Source organism: Carcharhinus amblyrhynchos, chromosome 25 (genome assembly GCF_965287045.1).
Source record: "Carcharhinus amblyrhynchos chromosome 25, sCarAmb.v2.hapA, whole genome shotgun sequence".
In the NCBI taxonomy this organism is placed as follows: Eukaryota; Metazoa; Chordata; class Chondrichthyes; order Carcharhiniformes; family Carcharhinidae; genus Carcharhinus; species Carcharhinus amblyrhynchos.
The window spans coordinates 38,137,951-38,155,741 of NC_137348.1; the positions used below are offsets into that span (position 1 = coordinate 38,137,951).

The following is a 17,791-nucleotide window of genomic DNA, read 5'->3' on the forward strand; positions in this document are numbered from 1 at the left end:
CTCTACGGCTCTATGCAGTATCATCAAGAGTAATTTTGAGTGAAAAATATCTACCGTACGCTGATCAATGCTCTTTCTAGCATGTGTTACATCAAAATCAATTCTGAGCCAACTTGTGGAAAGATTATTGCCTTTCTATCTTGCTGAATCATGAAGTAACAGCTTACCTGTATGTCACCTCCAGTCCACTGTCCAGTATCACCTGACTCCAAGAGATTCGAACTGAATTGATATTAAGAACATTGACAAGTGGAGGAGAAGGCTTGGAGAGAGGCTGCAACTTTCTCAAGGTGAAGTCCACCTCCTCCAGCAGATCTTTGGCAGCAGTGGGAGAGCAGGCCAGAGTCTGTCCAGTAAGAGGAGAACTCAAATCAGGACTCACAAACATAGCATCATTCCCAAGGCAGGCAACTGGGACTAGCTTAGTAGTTAAAAACTGGGTGGCAGGGACAAGTTGGACAGGAGTGCCTGTTTCCCATACTGTAAAGCTCTATGACTCGATGTGACTATTGGGCATGGCTGTGGTCACTGATCACTTCACAGCCTGACAGTTACACATCTGGGCCCCAGGAGTAAACCAAATACAAGAGAAAATCCTGACGGACTACGTGAGGTAGAAGGGATGATGAGGGAGTTAAAACTGAGTGGAGCTTAATCTGTTCCCAGATCATGTCCTGATGTCAGAGAATTTTATTCATGGTGGAACCAGCCTCATACAAGGAGGACAGGAAGTACATTCAGGTAGTCAAGTGCCTCATTAAGGGCCATTTTACAAGGCTGTCAACATTTTGTCGACATTACGATTGGCCCTTCCTCCCCACAGTGGGAGGTCGGCAGTTGAATGCAGGCAATGTCTGATGGAAGCCTGGTTTGGGGTGGGGGGAGGGGAGGGGGTGCGGGGAGAGGTTGGAAAGAAGTGGGGTTAGACAAATGTTTTATTTTATTTAACAGGGAGCCACAGCCAATCAAGGCGGTGCCTGTGATCCGATCAGAGGGGTTTATCAGGGTGACTTTTACGGTATTTTTGGCAATTGTTTTGTGGCCTACCTGGTCTAGGCTGCAGGACTCCTGCCTACCTCCGCAGTGGCCACCATTCCCCTGGCACGGCTGTGCTGCTGGCCCTCCGACTCTGCCAGGGGTGGGAGGCTGACCTGCCCAACACGCAAACCCTGGCAGCAGTTGATTAACGAGCTGCAGCCCATAAAACCCAGGGGAAGAACCTGGAGTTTGGTCAACCAGGAGTGTGGCCGATACACAGGTTTAGTCACTCTTAAAACTCCAAACTCTTTGGGAAAACTCTGCCCATAGTGACCACTGTCCAATGTCAGTTATCTCACTGGTAATACATTTCACTGATTCTCACCATGGCAGATTGATTTGTATCAGTGTCTCCAAACCTCATCCAATAACAACTTTACCGACTTTTTATCCCATTTACACAGTAATAGAAATAGCAAAGTGGCCAATATATTACTGACATTTTAATCTCTGCACACTCTTACCAGCCTATGTCATCCTGTTTCTATCTGAATGATACCCTTCTAGTTTTCTAGTCAAATATCATGACCATGATGATGATGTTGGGCATTTTGCCCCCAGACGCTCGATGGTCACCCTGTGGTCTTCATCAGGAACCACTGTGTTAAGGTGTCCCATCTAATCTACCCTCTTCTTCCCCACCCCTCCACCTCCTTGATATGTTATCTCAGCCAAAAGAGTTTCAGGTATGTAAAGTCCCCACTGCAGCTCAGTTATATCATCGTATTGGTATATCACTGATGCCAGCATGTTGGGATCCAGCCTGTCTCACTCAGAATCCTTCAGAGGCCCCTCTGGTCACCAGGTGTAATGAATTCAATGAAGCCCCATGAAGTTGGTCTCTTGGAGTATGAGCTCCCTGATTGAGGTAATGATTGCCTGTCCAATATAGGAGCCTCACTTGTATATGTATTGAGGACTGTCCGGACTACTGGCACTCCAGATTCTGACTTTGTACCTGAGTGGACAGAAGGTTGTAAATAAAGGAAATCTGGTGAAGGGGCACCGGCCTCAGAGGAGTTATTTCACCAATAAAATGGCCACTTTTAGAAATTCTTCTTTTGAAACAAAAACCATCTGTAGAGGCAGAAGGACCAGTAGGGCGGGGCAACAGCATTTTAACATTATGGAGCTCACCCATGCATTTGCAAAAAAGCCATCTGAAGAAACAAATATTTGGTCATCTGTTTCTGTTGATACACTTCACAGGTGGCCTCATTATGAATATTTGGCTGCGCTCAAGATCAATGGATTAGTCCAGCAGGGGCCAGTTTTCACTGAAGTCGAATGTTTGCTTTGATTGATTGATTTAGGAGGATATAATAAGTGATTCATCCTTTGAACTGTTTCTTTCAATGCCTATGTTTTTAGATAAGATTGAAGGTGTGAAGTGAGGTAAAGCTTCTGTAATTGATAGTATAATGGCCCTGTTTGACTGACAATTTTTTAAGTGCAACAATTTGATTCAAAGCAGATTTTTGAATGAGTTTTTTTTAGGAAAAGTGCATTTTGAGGCTTGCTATTGTTAAAACATGGCATATTCGTTCCACAGTGTATACTGAGTGAATGGTCATGGGGGAATGCAGGGGGGGCATTTGAAGGGGCACAGGGATAACGGAGGGTGCATGAATAAGAGTATAGAAACATATTTTTCAAAAGGTTCTTGAGTCAAGACTGAGTCCTCTGAGTAGCCATGAATCATACCTTCTCAAGAAGCTGGCTGGACTCCCACAAAAATTGCCTTGGGGTATGAGATGTCTACCACCGTAATGGAACCAGCCAGGTCAGGAGTGCAGAGTGTAGGCTCACCACCCACACCCAGCAAAAATTGACGGCACTGGGAATGGGGGCAGGAATCTGGGAGTTCGGTCTCACCAGGGAACCTGAGATCTGGATCATTACCAGAAGTCAGTCACAAATAAAATTTCATCAACAGTCTGGTCAGAGAGAAAACAGAAAGCTGTGTCTCCCACATCACCTCGTTGGACTGCAACTACAAAGTCAGAGAATACTTCTGAAGCAAGTGTTTGAGGAAAATTTCATAGCACCACAGAAGGCAATACGGAATCTGAAAGCTTTGAGCCTTTTTAAAGGCTATTGAAGTTATTTCTGGCAGTTTAACACTATCAATAAGGCAGATGAAAGAAGAGGGATATTATGAGGGAGGTTGGAAAGTGTGTGTGTGTGTGTGTGTGATGAGAATAATCTTTAATTCAGAAGGCCATTTTATTGGAATTCGCAAAGCCCAGCTTTGGAGAGTGGGACAGTGACCACAGGCACAGAGAAAGGAAATCTGACACAGCCCAGGTTGATCATGAAGCCAACAGCCTGCATTCATATAGCACCTTTAGAGTCAAAAACATCCCGAGACATTCCACAGAAGCACAATAAGACAAGAAGCTGCCCTGATCCATAGGTGACAATATTGGGACAGGTGACTAAAATCATGGACAAAGGGATAGGTTTTAGGAATTGCATTATAAAAAGAAAGCAATTTGATTTGATTTGATTTGATTTATTATTGTCACATGTACTAACATAGAGTGAAAAGTATTATTTCTTGCGCACTACACAGACAAAGCATACTGTTCATAGAGAAGGAAAGGAGACAGTGCAGAATGTAGTGTTACAGGCATAGCTAGGGTGTAGAGAAAGATCAACTTAATGCGAGGTAGGTCCATTCAAAAGTCTGACAGCAGCAGGGAAGAAGCATTTCTTGAGTTGATTGGTACGTGACCTCAGACTTTTGTGTCTTTTTCCTGAAGGAAGAAGATGGAAGAGAGAATGTCCAGGGTGCGTGGGGTCCTTAATTATTCTGGCTGCTTTGCTGAGCAGCAGGAAGTATAGACAGAGTCAATGGATGGGAGGCTGGTTTGCGTGATGGATTGGGCTACATTCATGACCTTTTGTAAGTTCCTTGTGGTCTTGGGCAGAGCAGGAGCCCATACCAAGCTGTGATACAACCAGAAAGAATGCTTTCTATGGTGCATCTGTAAAAGTTGGTGAGAGTTGTAGCTGACATACCAAATTTCCTTAGTCCCTGAGAAAGTAGAGGCGTTCGTGGGCTTTCTTAACTATAGTGTCGGCATGGGGGGGACCAGGACAGGTTGTTGATGATCTGGACACCTAAAACCTGAAGCTCTCGACCCTTTCTACTTCATCCCCATTGATGTAGACAGGGGCATGTTCTCCATTACGCTTCCTGAAATCGATGACAATCTCCTTTGTTTTATTGTCATTGAGGGAGAGATTATTGTTGCCGCACCAGTTCACCAGATTCTCTACCTCATTCCTGTACTCTGTCTCATCATTGTTTGAGATCCGAGCCACTATGGCGGTGTCGTTAGCAAACTTGAAAATCAGATTGGGGGGGAATTTGGCCACACAGTCATAGGTGTATAAGGAGTATAGTAGGGAGCTGAGGATGATCGTGGAGGAGGTGTTGTTGCCTATCCTTGCTGATTGTGGTCTCTGTGTTAGGAAGTTCAGGATCCAGTTGCAGAGGGAGGTGCTGAGGCCCAGGCCACAGGGAATAATAGTGTTGAAGGCTGAGCTGTAGTCAATAAGTAGGAGTTTGACATAGGTGTCCTTGTGATCTAGGTGTTCCTGGGTTGAGTTTCTCCAACCCTGAGTTAGATGCATTGGCCAAGCTAAATTCTCCTTCAGTGTACCCGAACAGGTGGCGGAGTTTGGTAACTAGGGGATTTTCACAGTAACTTCATTGCATTGTTAATATAAGCCTACTTGTGACTAATTAATAAACTTTAACTTTAGTTATTTTATCCAAATGATGTACACAGAATTCCAAAATCATTGACTTCTAACACTTGATAGTGTCACAAGACGTAAACTGGAGAATTTCTGATGCTTGTTCTCATGGTGATATTTCCACTCTAGGCTATTCCGTGCCGCTCTGTTGTCAGACTGTTCCTGAGCCATTGCTTACCTTTAAGAGTGCCAAGACCTTTGGGTGCTCTCTCAGTTTCACTACCCCTTTTGGATGACTGCCCAACACTTTCAGCGTCCTGCAAAGTACAAAACCATATTAAAATGGCGCTCCTCACAAAGCAGCCGAGTGCCCAGTCACTGCCACTGAGCCCTTGGAGAAGAGCTTGCTTCACACATCACCTCCTCCACACAGTGGACGCTTGTGGGCCACATCACTGGGCCCTGTGTGGCCTGCACCTTTTCTAAGAGATCAGTAGGAGATCAGCACACCCAGACATTTGTGTAAGCAGCCACTTTCAGCTGAAGAAATGACTGGGAATGGAGTTGGGGCAACCTTCTCTCCCCTCCGCTATGTTGAAACATTGCTACCGTTTCCTTATAGGTTATTGAATTCTAATAGTCCAGAAACACATCAAAAAATCAGTTTTCAAACACACTTGACTGGCTAATAGGCTTTCTCATTCTTCATTCATAGGATGTGGGCATCGCAATAAAGGTGAACGTGTAGAATCATAGAATCCTCATACTGTAGAAGGAGACCGTTTGGCCCATCGAGTCCGTACCAACCATAATCCCATCCAGACCCTATCCCCGTAACCTCATGTATTTCACCGTGCTAATCCCCCTGACACTAAAGGGCAGTTTAACATGGCCAATCCACCTATTGCATATCCTGAATTGCTCCTGAGAAGGTGGTGGTGAGCTGCTTTCCTGAGCTATTGCGGTGGTGTGGGTACACCCATAGTGCTGTTATAGAGGGAGGTCCAGGATTTTGACCCAATAATAGCAAAGAATCAATGAAATAGTTCCAAGACAGGGTTGTGTGTGTCCAGGAGGGAACTTGGAGGTGGTGTTGTTCCCCTGTTTCTGCTGCTCCTGTCCCTCTAGGTCAGTGCTAATCAAATTATTTTTCCGGCCAGCTACTTTTACAAAATGGCCATCCCTGCTGACCCACGCCACGTACAGGACGCTTGGCGCCAAGTATACATTCAAGGGCGCACTGACCTGTTTATTCTTGCCTATGGGGTCACGCACGGTACCGCAGTGAGAATTTACCCAGCGAGGAAGTGGGGGAAAATTATCAGGCGATCTGTGGGGATCATTCTTGGCGACCCATTTTATAAGAAACCGTGATGCAGCCACTGGTCATGCGTGAGCCCTGCTTTGGGACACACTGCTGTGGGCGGAAGGTGCTGTCGAAGAAGCCACGGTGGATCGGTGCAGTGCATCTTGTAGATGTTACACACTGCGGCATGGCTGGTGAAGAGGTGAATGTTTGAGTTGGTGGATGGGGTGTGAATCAAGCTGGCTGCTTTGTCCTGGATGGTGTCAGGCTCTTTGAGTGTTGTTGGGAGTTACACTCAGCTCCAACTGTGACATTTTATTCAAACGTCACAGAATTTGCAACTGCTCATACCAAATCGAATCGAAAATTCTTCAAACTATAATGGCCGCTACATCCTACATTGTTTTAATTGGCTACAATGATGTGCGATTGCATTGGGGCAAGTTGTTCCTTCAATATGAAACCACCATTAATCCCCTGCACTCACGTCTCAACAACATCATTTTAAAGCAGCAAGAATTGCTTCCCTTTCCCTGAACACGATTTGCATTCAGTGAACAGCGCACATGTTGGACTGTTCCTCTCAGTTACCTACATCGCGGCGAACCAAGCGGACTCCTGCTCCTTGGATTCCAGTAACACGCACAAGGTGTTTAATATTTCTGGGAAGACGGGGTTCATCAGGATGTGGGCGTGGCCATCTTTGTCTGTTGCCAGGCAACTCAGAGCGAAGCAGGCATTTTTGCTCCCTCCATTGTCCCCACTTGCCATCATCTTCTCCAGCGCTGTGATCTGCAGAGGGAGCGGACAGAGACTCAGATTAAAGACATTGCTTGTGACATGGGAACGGGGGACTTGATTTGATTTATTGGCACATGTATTAACATACAGCAAAAAGTATTGTTTCTTGCACGCTGTACAGACAAAGCATAGAGAAGGAAAGGAGAGAGTGCAGAATGTAGTGTTACAGTTATAGCTAGGGGGTAGAGAAAGATCAATGCAAGGTAGGTCCATTCAAAAGTCCATGGCAGCAGGGAAGAAGCTGTTCTTGAGTCAGTTGGTCTGTGACCTCAGACTTTTGTATCTTTTTCTCGATGGAAGAAGGTGGAAGAGAGAATGTCCGGGGTGCGTGGGGTCCTGAATTATGCTGGCTGCTTTTCCAAGGCAGCGGGAAGTGCCGAGGAAGCGGGAATGGGAATGGAACATAATACCGAGGTCTCAGTACCCACCCGACTCCTCCATCACCAACAAGGTCAAAGTTCATCACACGCCATTCCACCAGCAGAGCTAACCCAGGCTTCACAGGAACAGATTCATCCTCTCAGGAAAAAAAAATCAAAATACCACAGATGCTGGAAATCTAAAACAAAAGGTAGAAAAGTGGTCACCTCACTATAAGAAGGATGTGGAAGCATCGGAGAGGGTACAGAGGAGATTTACAAGGATGCTGCCTGGTTTGGAGGGTAGGTTTTATGAGGAAAGGTTGAGGGAGCTGGAGCTTTTCTCTTTAGAGCGGAGGAAGATGAGAGGCAACTTAATAGAGGTTTATAAGTTGATAAGGGGGATAGATAGAGTGGACGTGCAGAGACTATTTCCTCAGGTGGATGGAGCTGTTACTAGGGGGCATAAATTTAAGGTTCATGATGGGAGATATAGGAGGGATGTCCGAGGTAAATTCTTTACTCAGAGAGTGGTTAGGGTGTGGGATGTACTGCCTGCTGTGATAGTGGAGTCGGACACTTTAGGAATTTTCAAGTGGTTATTGGATAGACACATGGAGCACACCAGAATGATAGGGAGTGGGATAGCTTGATCTTGGGATTGGACATAGCTCGGCACAACATCGAGGGCCGAAGGGCCTGTACTGTGCTGTACTGCTCTATGTTCTACGTTCTAAAATGCTCAGCAGGTCAGGCAACAACAGTGTTTCGGGTCAATGACCTTTCTGGTGAATGTCAATCCAAAGACACATTAAAAAGCACCAAGAAACTTTGGCTGGGATTTTACAGGGACAATCAGGGAGTGGGTTGAGAGGTGGGTGAGGCTGAAAAATTGGGTGGGATGGCAGGGGCGGTGGAGTGCCTGTTGCCTTTGACAAGGAAGGTGGAGGTTTGGCCCTCCTGTAGGCTAATTGAAGTCCATTAGTGGCCAACAGATCAGCCATGATCTTATTGAATGGCGGGGCAGGCTCGAAGGGCTAGATGGCCTACTCCTGCTCCTATTTCTTATGTTCTTATGATCAGATGATGAAAATACCTGGTATCCACTGGCAGCCTCCCCCGATCAAGCAAGAAGGGGGTCACCTCCTTGTGACCCAAGGAGGGTCACCGTGCCAGAAACACGCCCTCCTGGCCTCCCCTGCATGACTGACCACGTCGAGCCTGACCCTGACCCGACTCAGTTGGCTTCCAGGGCCTGCTTCACCATTGCTCCTCCAGCCTGCTTGCAGTTCCAGAATTGGCCACTGTTCCCCAGTGGCACTGCTGAGACTGAAAGGCTGCGACGCCTCCAACTGACTGGCAGCTTTGTGCATTGGGGTGCGACGTTGCCCGTTAAGAGGAGTGGGAATCCAGATGGCAGGCACTAACTGGCCTGATGTATGTAAAATCCTGTCAGGCGTCTCAGAGCCGCCTTAGGCCATGCTACCTGCCTTCCTGGCCAGAGGACTCTCCATTCACCTGACGAAGAGGCAGTCCCCTCGAAAGCTTGTGAGTATTATCAAATAAATTGGTTGGACTAAAACCTGGTGTTGTCAGACTTTTTACAGAGGACAGTCACCATGTGAAATCTCGGCCTCTGATTTTCCTCTCTCTACTGATGCTGCCTGGTCTTCTGAGCATATCCAGCAATTTTTGTCCTTATATTGCTTCTCTGAATGTTTTCTAAGATGTTCTTTGATCTCTGAGTTGAAGCTTTCTTGTCCATTAACCAAAATGCACCAGAGCGAGGTGACCTCTCACAAGCTGCGCCCAGTAGACCTTCTAATTCTATCTTTTACTCGTGTTCTGCGTTTCTAAAACTTTATTGTATGCCTCCTGCGAGAAATTACAAAAGATCGTGAATGTAGCCCAGTCCATCACTCAAACCAGCCTCCCATCCATTGACACTGTCTACACTTCCTGCTGCCTCGCAAAATAACCAGCAAGGACCCCCCCCCACACACCCCGGACATTCTCTCCTCCACTTCCTCCAGTTGGGAAAAGATACAAAAGTCTGAGGACATGTACCAACCGACTCAAAAACAGCTTCTTCCTGCTGCCATCAGACTTTTGAATGGACCTCTCTCACATTAAGGGTTGCCACAAGAGGACACGGGTTTAGGGTGTTGGGGAGTAGGTACAGAGGAGATGTCAGGGGTAAGTTTTTCACTCAGAGGGTGGTGGGTGAGTGGAATCGGCTGCCGTCAGTGGTGGTGGAGGCGCATTCAATAGGATCTTTTAAAAGACTTTGAGATAAGTACATGGAACTTAGTAAGATAGAGGGTTATAGGTATGCCTAGTAGGTAGGGACATATTTGGCACAGCTTGTGGGCTGAAGGGCCTGTTTGTGCTGTAATTTTTCTATGTTTCTATTAAGTTGATCTTTCACTACGTCCTAGCTATAATGCAACACAACATTCTGTACTCTTTCCTTTCCTTGTCTATGGACAGCATGCTTTGTCTGTATAGCCCACAGGAAACAACACTTTTCAGTCTATACCAAATCGTGTGATAAATCAAATCAAATCCAGTTTGATTGGCCATGCTAAATTGACCCTACTTTGAGAGGATTAGCAAAGTAAATATGTGGGATTACAGGAATAGGGCCTGGGTGGGATTGTGGTCAGTGAAGACTTGATGGGCTGAATGGCCCCCTTCTGTGCTGTAGGGATTCTATTAAAAAAAAAATCAAAAATCAAATCGTTAGCTCATTACGAATGAGAGGGTGAAGCAATAAGCAGAATATCTAAGAAGGATTGAAATACAACAAAGATAAAGGCAACATGCTGTGGATGCTGGAATCTCAAACGAAAGCAGAAAGTGCTGGAAAATCCCACCTCTGCCAAAGGGTCAGCCAGACTCGAAACGCTGCCTCTATTCTCCAGCCACAGATCCTGTCAGAGCTGCTGAGATTTTCCAGCATTTTCTGTTTTTCTTTGAAATAGGGCTGAGCCTCCCTCTTTGGAGGGTGGCTGGGTCACTGTCGTTAACACAGTGGCAGCCACCTCGATGGGTATCGCTGGTAGAAATGCGGCTCTGAATCCCATCACCTGCCAAAGTAGAACCGTTCCCTCTATCTGCCCTGACAGCGGAACCTCAACCGTGTCCGAAAAGTCCCGGCAATTAGCCCTGTGTAGCTCATAAAAAGTGATGCCTGACCTGCTGAGTATTTCCAACATCTCCTGAGAACATCTCAAAACTTTGTATCTGCCCAGTGGGTGAGGGTATAAATGAAGACTGCACCAACTCACCATCCCCAGCGCCTCCTCCATACCCAGGATCTGTGCACGACCCATGTCCAATTCGCAAAGACGGCCAAGGGCAAATGCAGCACTCGTTCCACAGCCTACAGGGGGGAGATGAGAAAGTTACCTCCAGTGGAAATTAATACCTTTGGTGGAATATTTGTCTGTTTTCTCTTTCACTCGGGCTCATCGAGATGAAGGGTTATTGTCTGTGTGAGATCTGCACATTCTCCTTGTGTCTGCGAGGGTTTCCTCTGAGTGCTCCGGTTTCCTCCCACACTTCAAAGGTGTACAGGTTAGGTGGACTGGCTACTCTAAATTGCCCCTTGGTGTCCTAAGATTTGCAGGTTAGATGGACTAGCCATGGGGGATGTTACAGGGATAGGACGGGGCATAGGCCTCTGTAAGATACTCTGCCAGAAAGTCAGTGCAGACTCGATTGGTCTCTTCTGCACTGCAGGGATACTTTGATTAAGATTCCTCATTGAGATTCTAGGAAGGTAGGAACAAGAGTTAACCACAAGCATTTTCCGTATTTTCACTTAGGCTTAAGCTCCGCAGAGACAGTCACCAAATACTGATCTGTATCTCAACCCTATTTCATAAGTTCATGAGACAGTGGAGTAGATAGCGGCTTGGGTCACTGTCTGGTGGAGTTTGCACATTCTCCTCGTGTCTGCGTGGGCTTCCTCCGGGTGCTCCAGTTTCCTCCCACAGTCCAAAGTTGTGCGGGTTAGGTTGATTGGCCGTGCTAAAATTGCCCCTTAGTGTCCTGAGATGCATAGGTTACAGGAATTAGTGGGTAAATATGTAGGGATATGGGAGTAAGGCCTGGGTGGGATTGTGGTCGGTGCAGACTCGATGGGCCAAATGGCCTCTTTCAGCACTGTAGAGTTTCTATGATCCTATGAATTAGGCCATTCAGCCCATTGAGTCTGCGCTGCCATTTCGATCATGGTTATTATACTGCTTATCCCCCTTCTCCTGCCTTCTCCCCATAACTCTTCAACCCATTACCAATTAAAACATCTGTCTCAGCATTCACCGCACTTTGGAGTAGTGAATTCCACAGATTCACAACCCTTTGGAGTTTCTCCTCAACTGTGTTTTAAATTTGCTGCCCCTAATCCGAAGACTATGACCTTTCGGCCTAGAATGTACACAAGAGGAAAAACCCATGCCTTTTATCATCTGGTATAGCTCAATTTGATCTCCCCTCATTCTTCTAAATTCCAGAGGGTATAGACCTAAATAGACTCCGAAAGCTTGTGCTATCAAATAAATTAGGTGTTGTGAGACTTCTTACTGTGCTTACCCCAGTCTAACGCCAGCATCTCCACATTATGGCTCCGTATAAGACCACAGGAAACAGTGCTTGTGGAAGCTGGAGATGATTAAGTCATCTATTTTTCTGTCCATGTGTTCCATCTCGGTTAAAGTCACACCAGAGGGTGTATTTATAATTATCAATGTACTATTAGCAATAGTTCTATTAGCAATGCTCTATTAGCAATAGCCATGCTGTGGCGTTGCTTTAGAAATTTAAAAAGCCATGCCATGCTACTGCAAAGCCGTGTGACCCAGATTGGTGTCATTCAATCATACATCGAGCTGGGTCAGGAAGATAACGGAGGAATTTTCTTTGACAGATTGGGCCATATTTCAGTTAAGCTTGCAGGCAGACAATGCTGGCCTGTTATTTGTCCCACAGACAAAGCATGATGTAGACAATAGAAATGTCAAGATTGTTGCTGGATTTATGTAGACGTCTTGGCAACTGGATCTCAAGCTGCTGTTTTATCTTGAGCCTACATCCAATATGGCCTACTCCCAAGTACATCCTGACCCCAGGTAGCTACTTACATTTCCGCTGCTAATCTCCTTCGTTGAGCATTAAACATAAGAAAAACAGAAAAGGTTAGTAAGACGCAATAGGTCTGGCAGCATCTGGGGGGGAGGAGAGTTAACGTTTCAAGCTCAGAGGGTCAGGACATAGAAACATAAGCGTTCACCAACAAATACAACAAGAACAGTGGAAAACATTAAAAAGCATTAAACATTTCCATCGGAATGTGCGCAGCTTTTGTAACAAGATGGAACAATTGATGCACAAAATGAAGTAAATGGTATGATATGGTGGCCCTTACAGAGATATGGCTACAACGTGACCAAGGCTGGAAAATAAATATGTAATTGCACACAAATAGCGAAATGATGGAAAAATCGCAGCCGGTCTGACAGCATCTGTGGAGAGAGAATCGAGCCAATGTTTCCAGTCTGGATGACCCTTCGTCAGAGCTGATAAAGGGTTATCTCGACTTGAAACATTGGCGTTAAGGAACTTCCATGATTGGGGAACCCCAACCTCCCAACAGGCTTCCTATCGAGACCAGTAACATCTCCTCCTCCCCTCCCACCATGGCCTTGCTCCAGTAGGCCCTGGAACTAGCAGCCTCCTCCAATTTCCCCACTGATCACAGCTCTCCTCTGATTGCCCTGTCTCCAAATTGTACCCATCCTTCTTGTTGATGCAGTGCCCACCCACACTATCCCCATCCAACTCCCGTTGCCACCACTCCACAATTGCCTCTATAGAACATAGAACATTCCAGTGCAGTACAGGCCCTTCAGCCCTCAATGTTGCGCCGACAAGTGGAACCAATCTAATGACCCTCTAACCTAAACTATTCCAATGTTATCCATATGCCTATCCACTGACCATTTGAATGCCCTTAAAGTTGGCAAGTCCACAACTGCTGCAGGCAGGGCATTCCACGCCCTTACTACCCTCTGAGTAAAGAACCTACCTCTGATATCTGTCCTATAATTACCACCCCTTAATTTAAAGCTATGTCCCCTCGTGTTAGCCATCACCATCCAAGGAAAAAGGCTCTCACTGTCCACCCTATCTAATCCTCTGATCATCTTGTTTGCCTCAATTAGGTCACCTCTTAACCTTCTTCTCTCTAACGAAAATAACCTCAAGTCCCTCAGCCTTTCCTCACAAGACCTTCCCACCATACCAGGCAACATCCTGGTAAACCTCCTCTGCACCCTTTCCAATGCCTCCACATCTTCACTGTTCACTGTTCTCTGGAGCTGTGATTTCGACGAGTGGCTGCCTTTTGGTAAGTGTGCTGCATTGTAATTACTGCATTTTGACTTACTTCTAGTTCGGGAGGGTTTTTGTTTATTTTGGCGCTCCGTAGCGGGAGATAGGCGCGGGGGCTGCTGGGAAGGGAGCGCGGGAGTATAAAAAGAAGGCCAAGGTAGATAGCGGGCAGCGGAGTGAGGCGGGAAGCAGAGTGAGAGGTAAAAGGGCTTAAGCTCACTGGGCTTGGCCGAGCACAGGCTCGGTAACAGGAATTAATAGGACACCTTAAAAGGGGGCAAACATAATGGCAGGGTCCAGGGTTACATGGGTTCACTGTGTTCGTTGTCATATGTGGACATTTCTGGACACAGCACATCTCCCGAAAGCCCACATACGCGGGAAATGTCTAGAGGTGCAGAGATTAAGGGCCCAGGTGAGGCAGCTGGAACTGAGGCTGGAGGATATGTTTTTAGTTAGGGAAAATGAGGAAATAATGGATAGGAACAGTAACACTGAGCAGATACCAGGACCTAGGAGGAGAGATGGATGGGTTACAGTTAGGAAGAGCGAAAAGAAAAGGAGTCATGGCACTAGGACCGCCCCGGAGGAATTACCCCGGAATATCAAGGGTGGGGTGACAGCTGGGGTAGAGAAGGCAAGGGAGGGAGATCAGAATACCTCGGAGGAAGGGAAGAGTGCAGGGTGTGAGATAGTGGTGGGGGATGGGAGAGTCAAAGGGATTGACAGGCGGTTCTGTGGGCAAAAGCGGGACTCCAGGATGGTAGTCTGCCTCCCTGGAGCAGGGGTACAGGATGTTTCAGAAAGGGTAGAGGGAATTTTGAAGGATGGAGGGACTGAGTCTGATGTGATAGTGCACGTAGGAGAGAAGGATGTAGGAACAAAGTGCAGGGGGGACATACGTAGGCAGTTCAGGGAGTTGGGGGCTAGGCTGAAATGTAGGGCCTCCAGGGTGGCGTTCTCTGGGCTGCTGCCGGAGCCTGGGGCTAGCAGGGCTAGAAATAATGAGATACTCCAACTAAATGCGTGGTTGAAGGATTGGTGTAGGGCAGAGGGTTTTAGATTCGTAGACCACTGGGAAGTCTTTATGAAAGAGGGGCAAATATACAAGAGGGATGGGGTACAGTTAACTGGGAAGGGCGTGCATATCTTAGCTGGAAGGTTAGCTGGAGTGTTTCGGCAGGGTTTAAACTAATATGGAGGGGGGGTGGGGAGGTGGACGGAACTGGGATTGGGGTTAGGGTAAGCCCGGAGGGTAGGAAGAAGGATCGGATTGTTTCTGAGGGTCTTCGGTGCATGTGTTTCAATGCTAGGAATGTGACTGGCAAAACAGATGAACTGAAGGCATTAATGTTCGAAAGGAAGTCGGAAGTGGTGGCGGTGACAGAGACTTGGTTAAAGGAAGGGCAGGACTGGCAGTTGAATGTTCCTGGGTATAAGTGCTTCAGGCGTGATAGGGGTGGGTTGCTGAGAGGTGGGGGAGTGGCGTTGTTAGTTAAGGATTGCATCATAGCAGTGCAGAGGGAGGGAGGTATAGAGGATATAGGAATCGAGTCGCTTTGGGTGGAGTTGAGGAATAGGAAGGGAGATGTTACTATGTTGGGTGTGTACTACAGACGGCCCAACAGCCCGAGGGCTGTGGAAGAAGGGATAAGCAGGGATATTCTAGATAAGTGCAGGAAGAATAGGGTGGTGGTAGTGGGAGATTTTAATCTCCCCGGGGTAGATTGGAAGGTGCCGAGATCAGAGGGTGCTGATGGGGAGGAATTTGTACAGTGTGTAATGGAAGGATCCCTGGAGCAGTATGTGGATAGCCCAACCAGAGAGGGGGCTATACTGGACTTGGTTCTGGGGAATGAGCCTGGGCAGGTGGTTGACGTTGAAGTAGGAGAGCATGTGGCTAACAGTGACCACAACTCTGTCTGGTTTAAGATATTAATGGATAAAGATGAAGCCTGTCCTAAGGGGAGGGTGTTAAACTGGGGGAGGGCTAGATACAACCGGATTAGGCAGGATCTTAAAGATACGGACTGGGGTAAGCTGTTTGATGGCAGGTCGACGCTGGGTATGTGGGAGTCTCTCAAGGGAAAACTAAAATCTTTGCAGGAAAGACATGTGCCGGTCAAGAGGAAGGATGGGGAGGGTAGGATTAGAGAGCCGTGGGTAACTAGGGATATTGAGGACCTGGTCAGGAGGAAGAGGGAGGCGTACATTAGATCTAGGCATTTGAGGACAGAGATAGTGTTAGAAGAATACAGAGAATGTAGGAGAGAACTTAAAAGGGGCATCAGAAAGGCAAAAAGGGGCCACGAAATGGCTTTGGCGGGTAGGATTAAGGAAAATCCTAAGGCATTTTACTCCTATGTTAGAAACAAAAGGATGGTTAGAGGGAAGATTGGTCCTCTCAGGGACAGAGGAGGGGAACTATGCTTGGAGCCTGGGGGAATGGGGGAGATCTTGAATGAATACTTTGCGTCGGTATTCACGCAGGAGAGGGGCCTGATGTCTGGTGCTGTGCTTGAGGAGTTTGAGGATCCGTTGAGGGAAATAGTCATCACGAGGGAAGAGGTGTTGGGACTTTTAGACAGTATAAAGACGGATAAATCTCCAGGGCCTGATGGCATCTATCCCAGGCTGCTAAGGGAGGTGAGGGATGAAATTGCTGGGCCTCTGACGCAAATCTTTGTCTCTTCTTTGGACACAGGTGAGGTCCCAGAGGATTGGCGGATTGCAAATGTAGTACCATTGTTTAAAAAGGGTCAGAGGGATAACCCAGGGAATTATAGGCCGGTGAGCTTGACTTCAGTTATAGGCAAGCTAATGGAGAGGATCCTCAAGGATAGGATGTATGAACATCTGGAGCGCTGCAATCTGATCAGGGATACGCAGCATGGCTTCGTTACAGGGAGGTCGTGCCTTACGAATCTAGTGGAATTTTTTGAAGAGATGACAAAAACGGTTGACGAAGGACAAGCTGTTGATGTCGTCTATATGGATTTCAGTAAGGCGTTTGACAAGGTCCCTCATGGTAGGCTGATAGAAAAGGTGAAGGCTCATGGGATACAAGGCCAGGTATGTAGATGGGTGGAGAACTGGCTTGGGAGGAGGAGACAGCGGGTAGTAGTGGAAGGCTCCTTTTCCAATTGGAGGTCTGTCACCAGTGGTGTGCCGCAGGGCTCGGTACTAGGACCTCTTCTATTTGTAGTATATATTAATGACTTGGAAGAGGGGGTAGGTGGTGTGATCAGCAAATTTGCTGATGACACTAAGATGGTTGGATTGGCGGGTACTGAGGAGCAGTGCCTGGCAATGCAACAGGACATAGACAGGCTGGTAGATTGGGCAGATAGATGGCAAATGGAATTTAATCCAGAGAAATGCGAGGTGATGCACTTTGGCCGGAATAATGTGGAGGGGAGTTATACGATAAAAGGTAGAACTATCCGGAGTATAGATACGCAGAGAGACCTGGGGGTGCAAGTGCACAAGTCCCTGAAGGTCTCGGTGCAGGTGCAGAATGTGATGAGGAAAGCGTATGGTATGTTAGCCTTCATAGGAAGGGGTATAGAATATAAGAGTAGGAGTCTGATGTTGCAGTTGTATAGAACGTTGGTTAGGCCTCACTTGGAGTACTGCGTCCAGTTCTGGTCGCCGTACTACCGGAAGGATGTAGAGATCCTGGAGGGAGTGCAGAGGAGATTTACCAGGATGCTGCCTGGTATGGAAGGGCTGTCTTACGAGGAAAGATTGAACGAACTTGGGCTGTTTTCCCTTGAGAGACGTCGGCTGAGGGGAGATCTAATAGAGGTTTATAAGATTATGAAGGGGATAGATAGAGTAAATGGTGGTAAGCTTTTTCCGCTATTAGAAATGGATAGAACGAGGGGTCACAGGCTTAGGGTGAGGGGGGCTAGGTATAAGACAAATATTAGAGGGCAGTTTTTCACGCAAAGGGTAGTGGGGGTGTGGAACGTACTGCCGAGTAAGGTGGTGGAAGCAGGCACGCTAGGGTTGTTTAAGAGTCACTTAGACAGCCACATGAGCGGTCTACATATAGGGGGATATAGCAGGCCTTACTAAACATTGTAGGCTTGGGATTCCGTTTTTGCCTCAGGGATGTTACAGTCTTTGCCTGTTTAATAATGAATTTTTTGTCTCCACAGGCATTTAAGTCCACCTTGTT

General features: G+C 47.0%; 1 protein-coding gene across 1 annotated transcript in view; it reads right to left on the reverse strand.

The window, feature by feature from the left end:
- The window catches only part of LOC145358122 (uncharacterized), a 78,351-nt gene that overhangs the window by 16,662 nt on the left and 43,898 nt on the right, over window positions 1-17,791 (reverse strand). The window contains exons 4-7 of the mRNA XM_080211797.1: window positions 10,503-10,597; window positions 6,648-6,844; window positions 4,985-5,063; window positions 168-346 (exon numbers count right to left, since the gene is read on the reverse strand). Coding sequence (XP_080067923.1) covers window positions 168-346; window positions 4,985-5,063; window positions 6,648-6,844; window positions 10,503-10,597 — 550 coding nt within the window. The remainder of the gene's footprint in view (window positions 1-167; window positions 347-4,984; window positions 5,064-6,647; window positions 6,845-10,502; window positions 10,598-17,791) is intronic.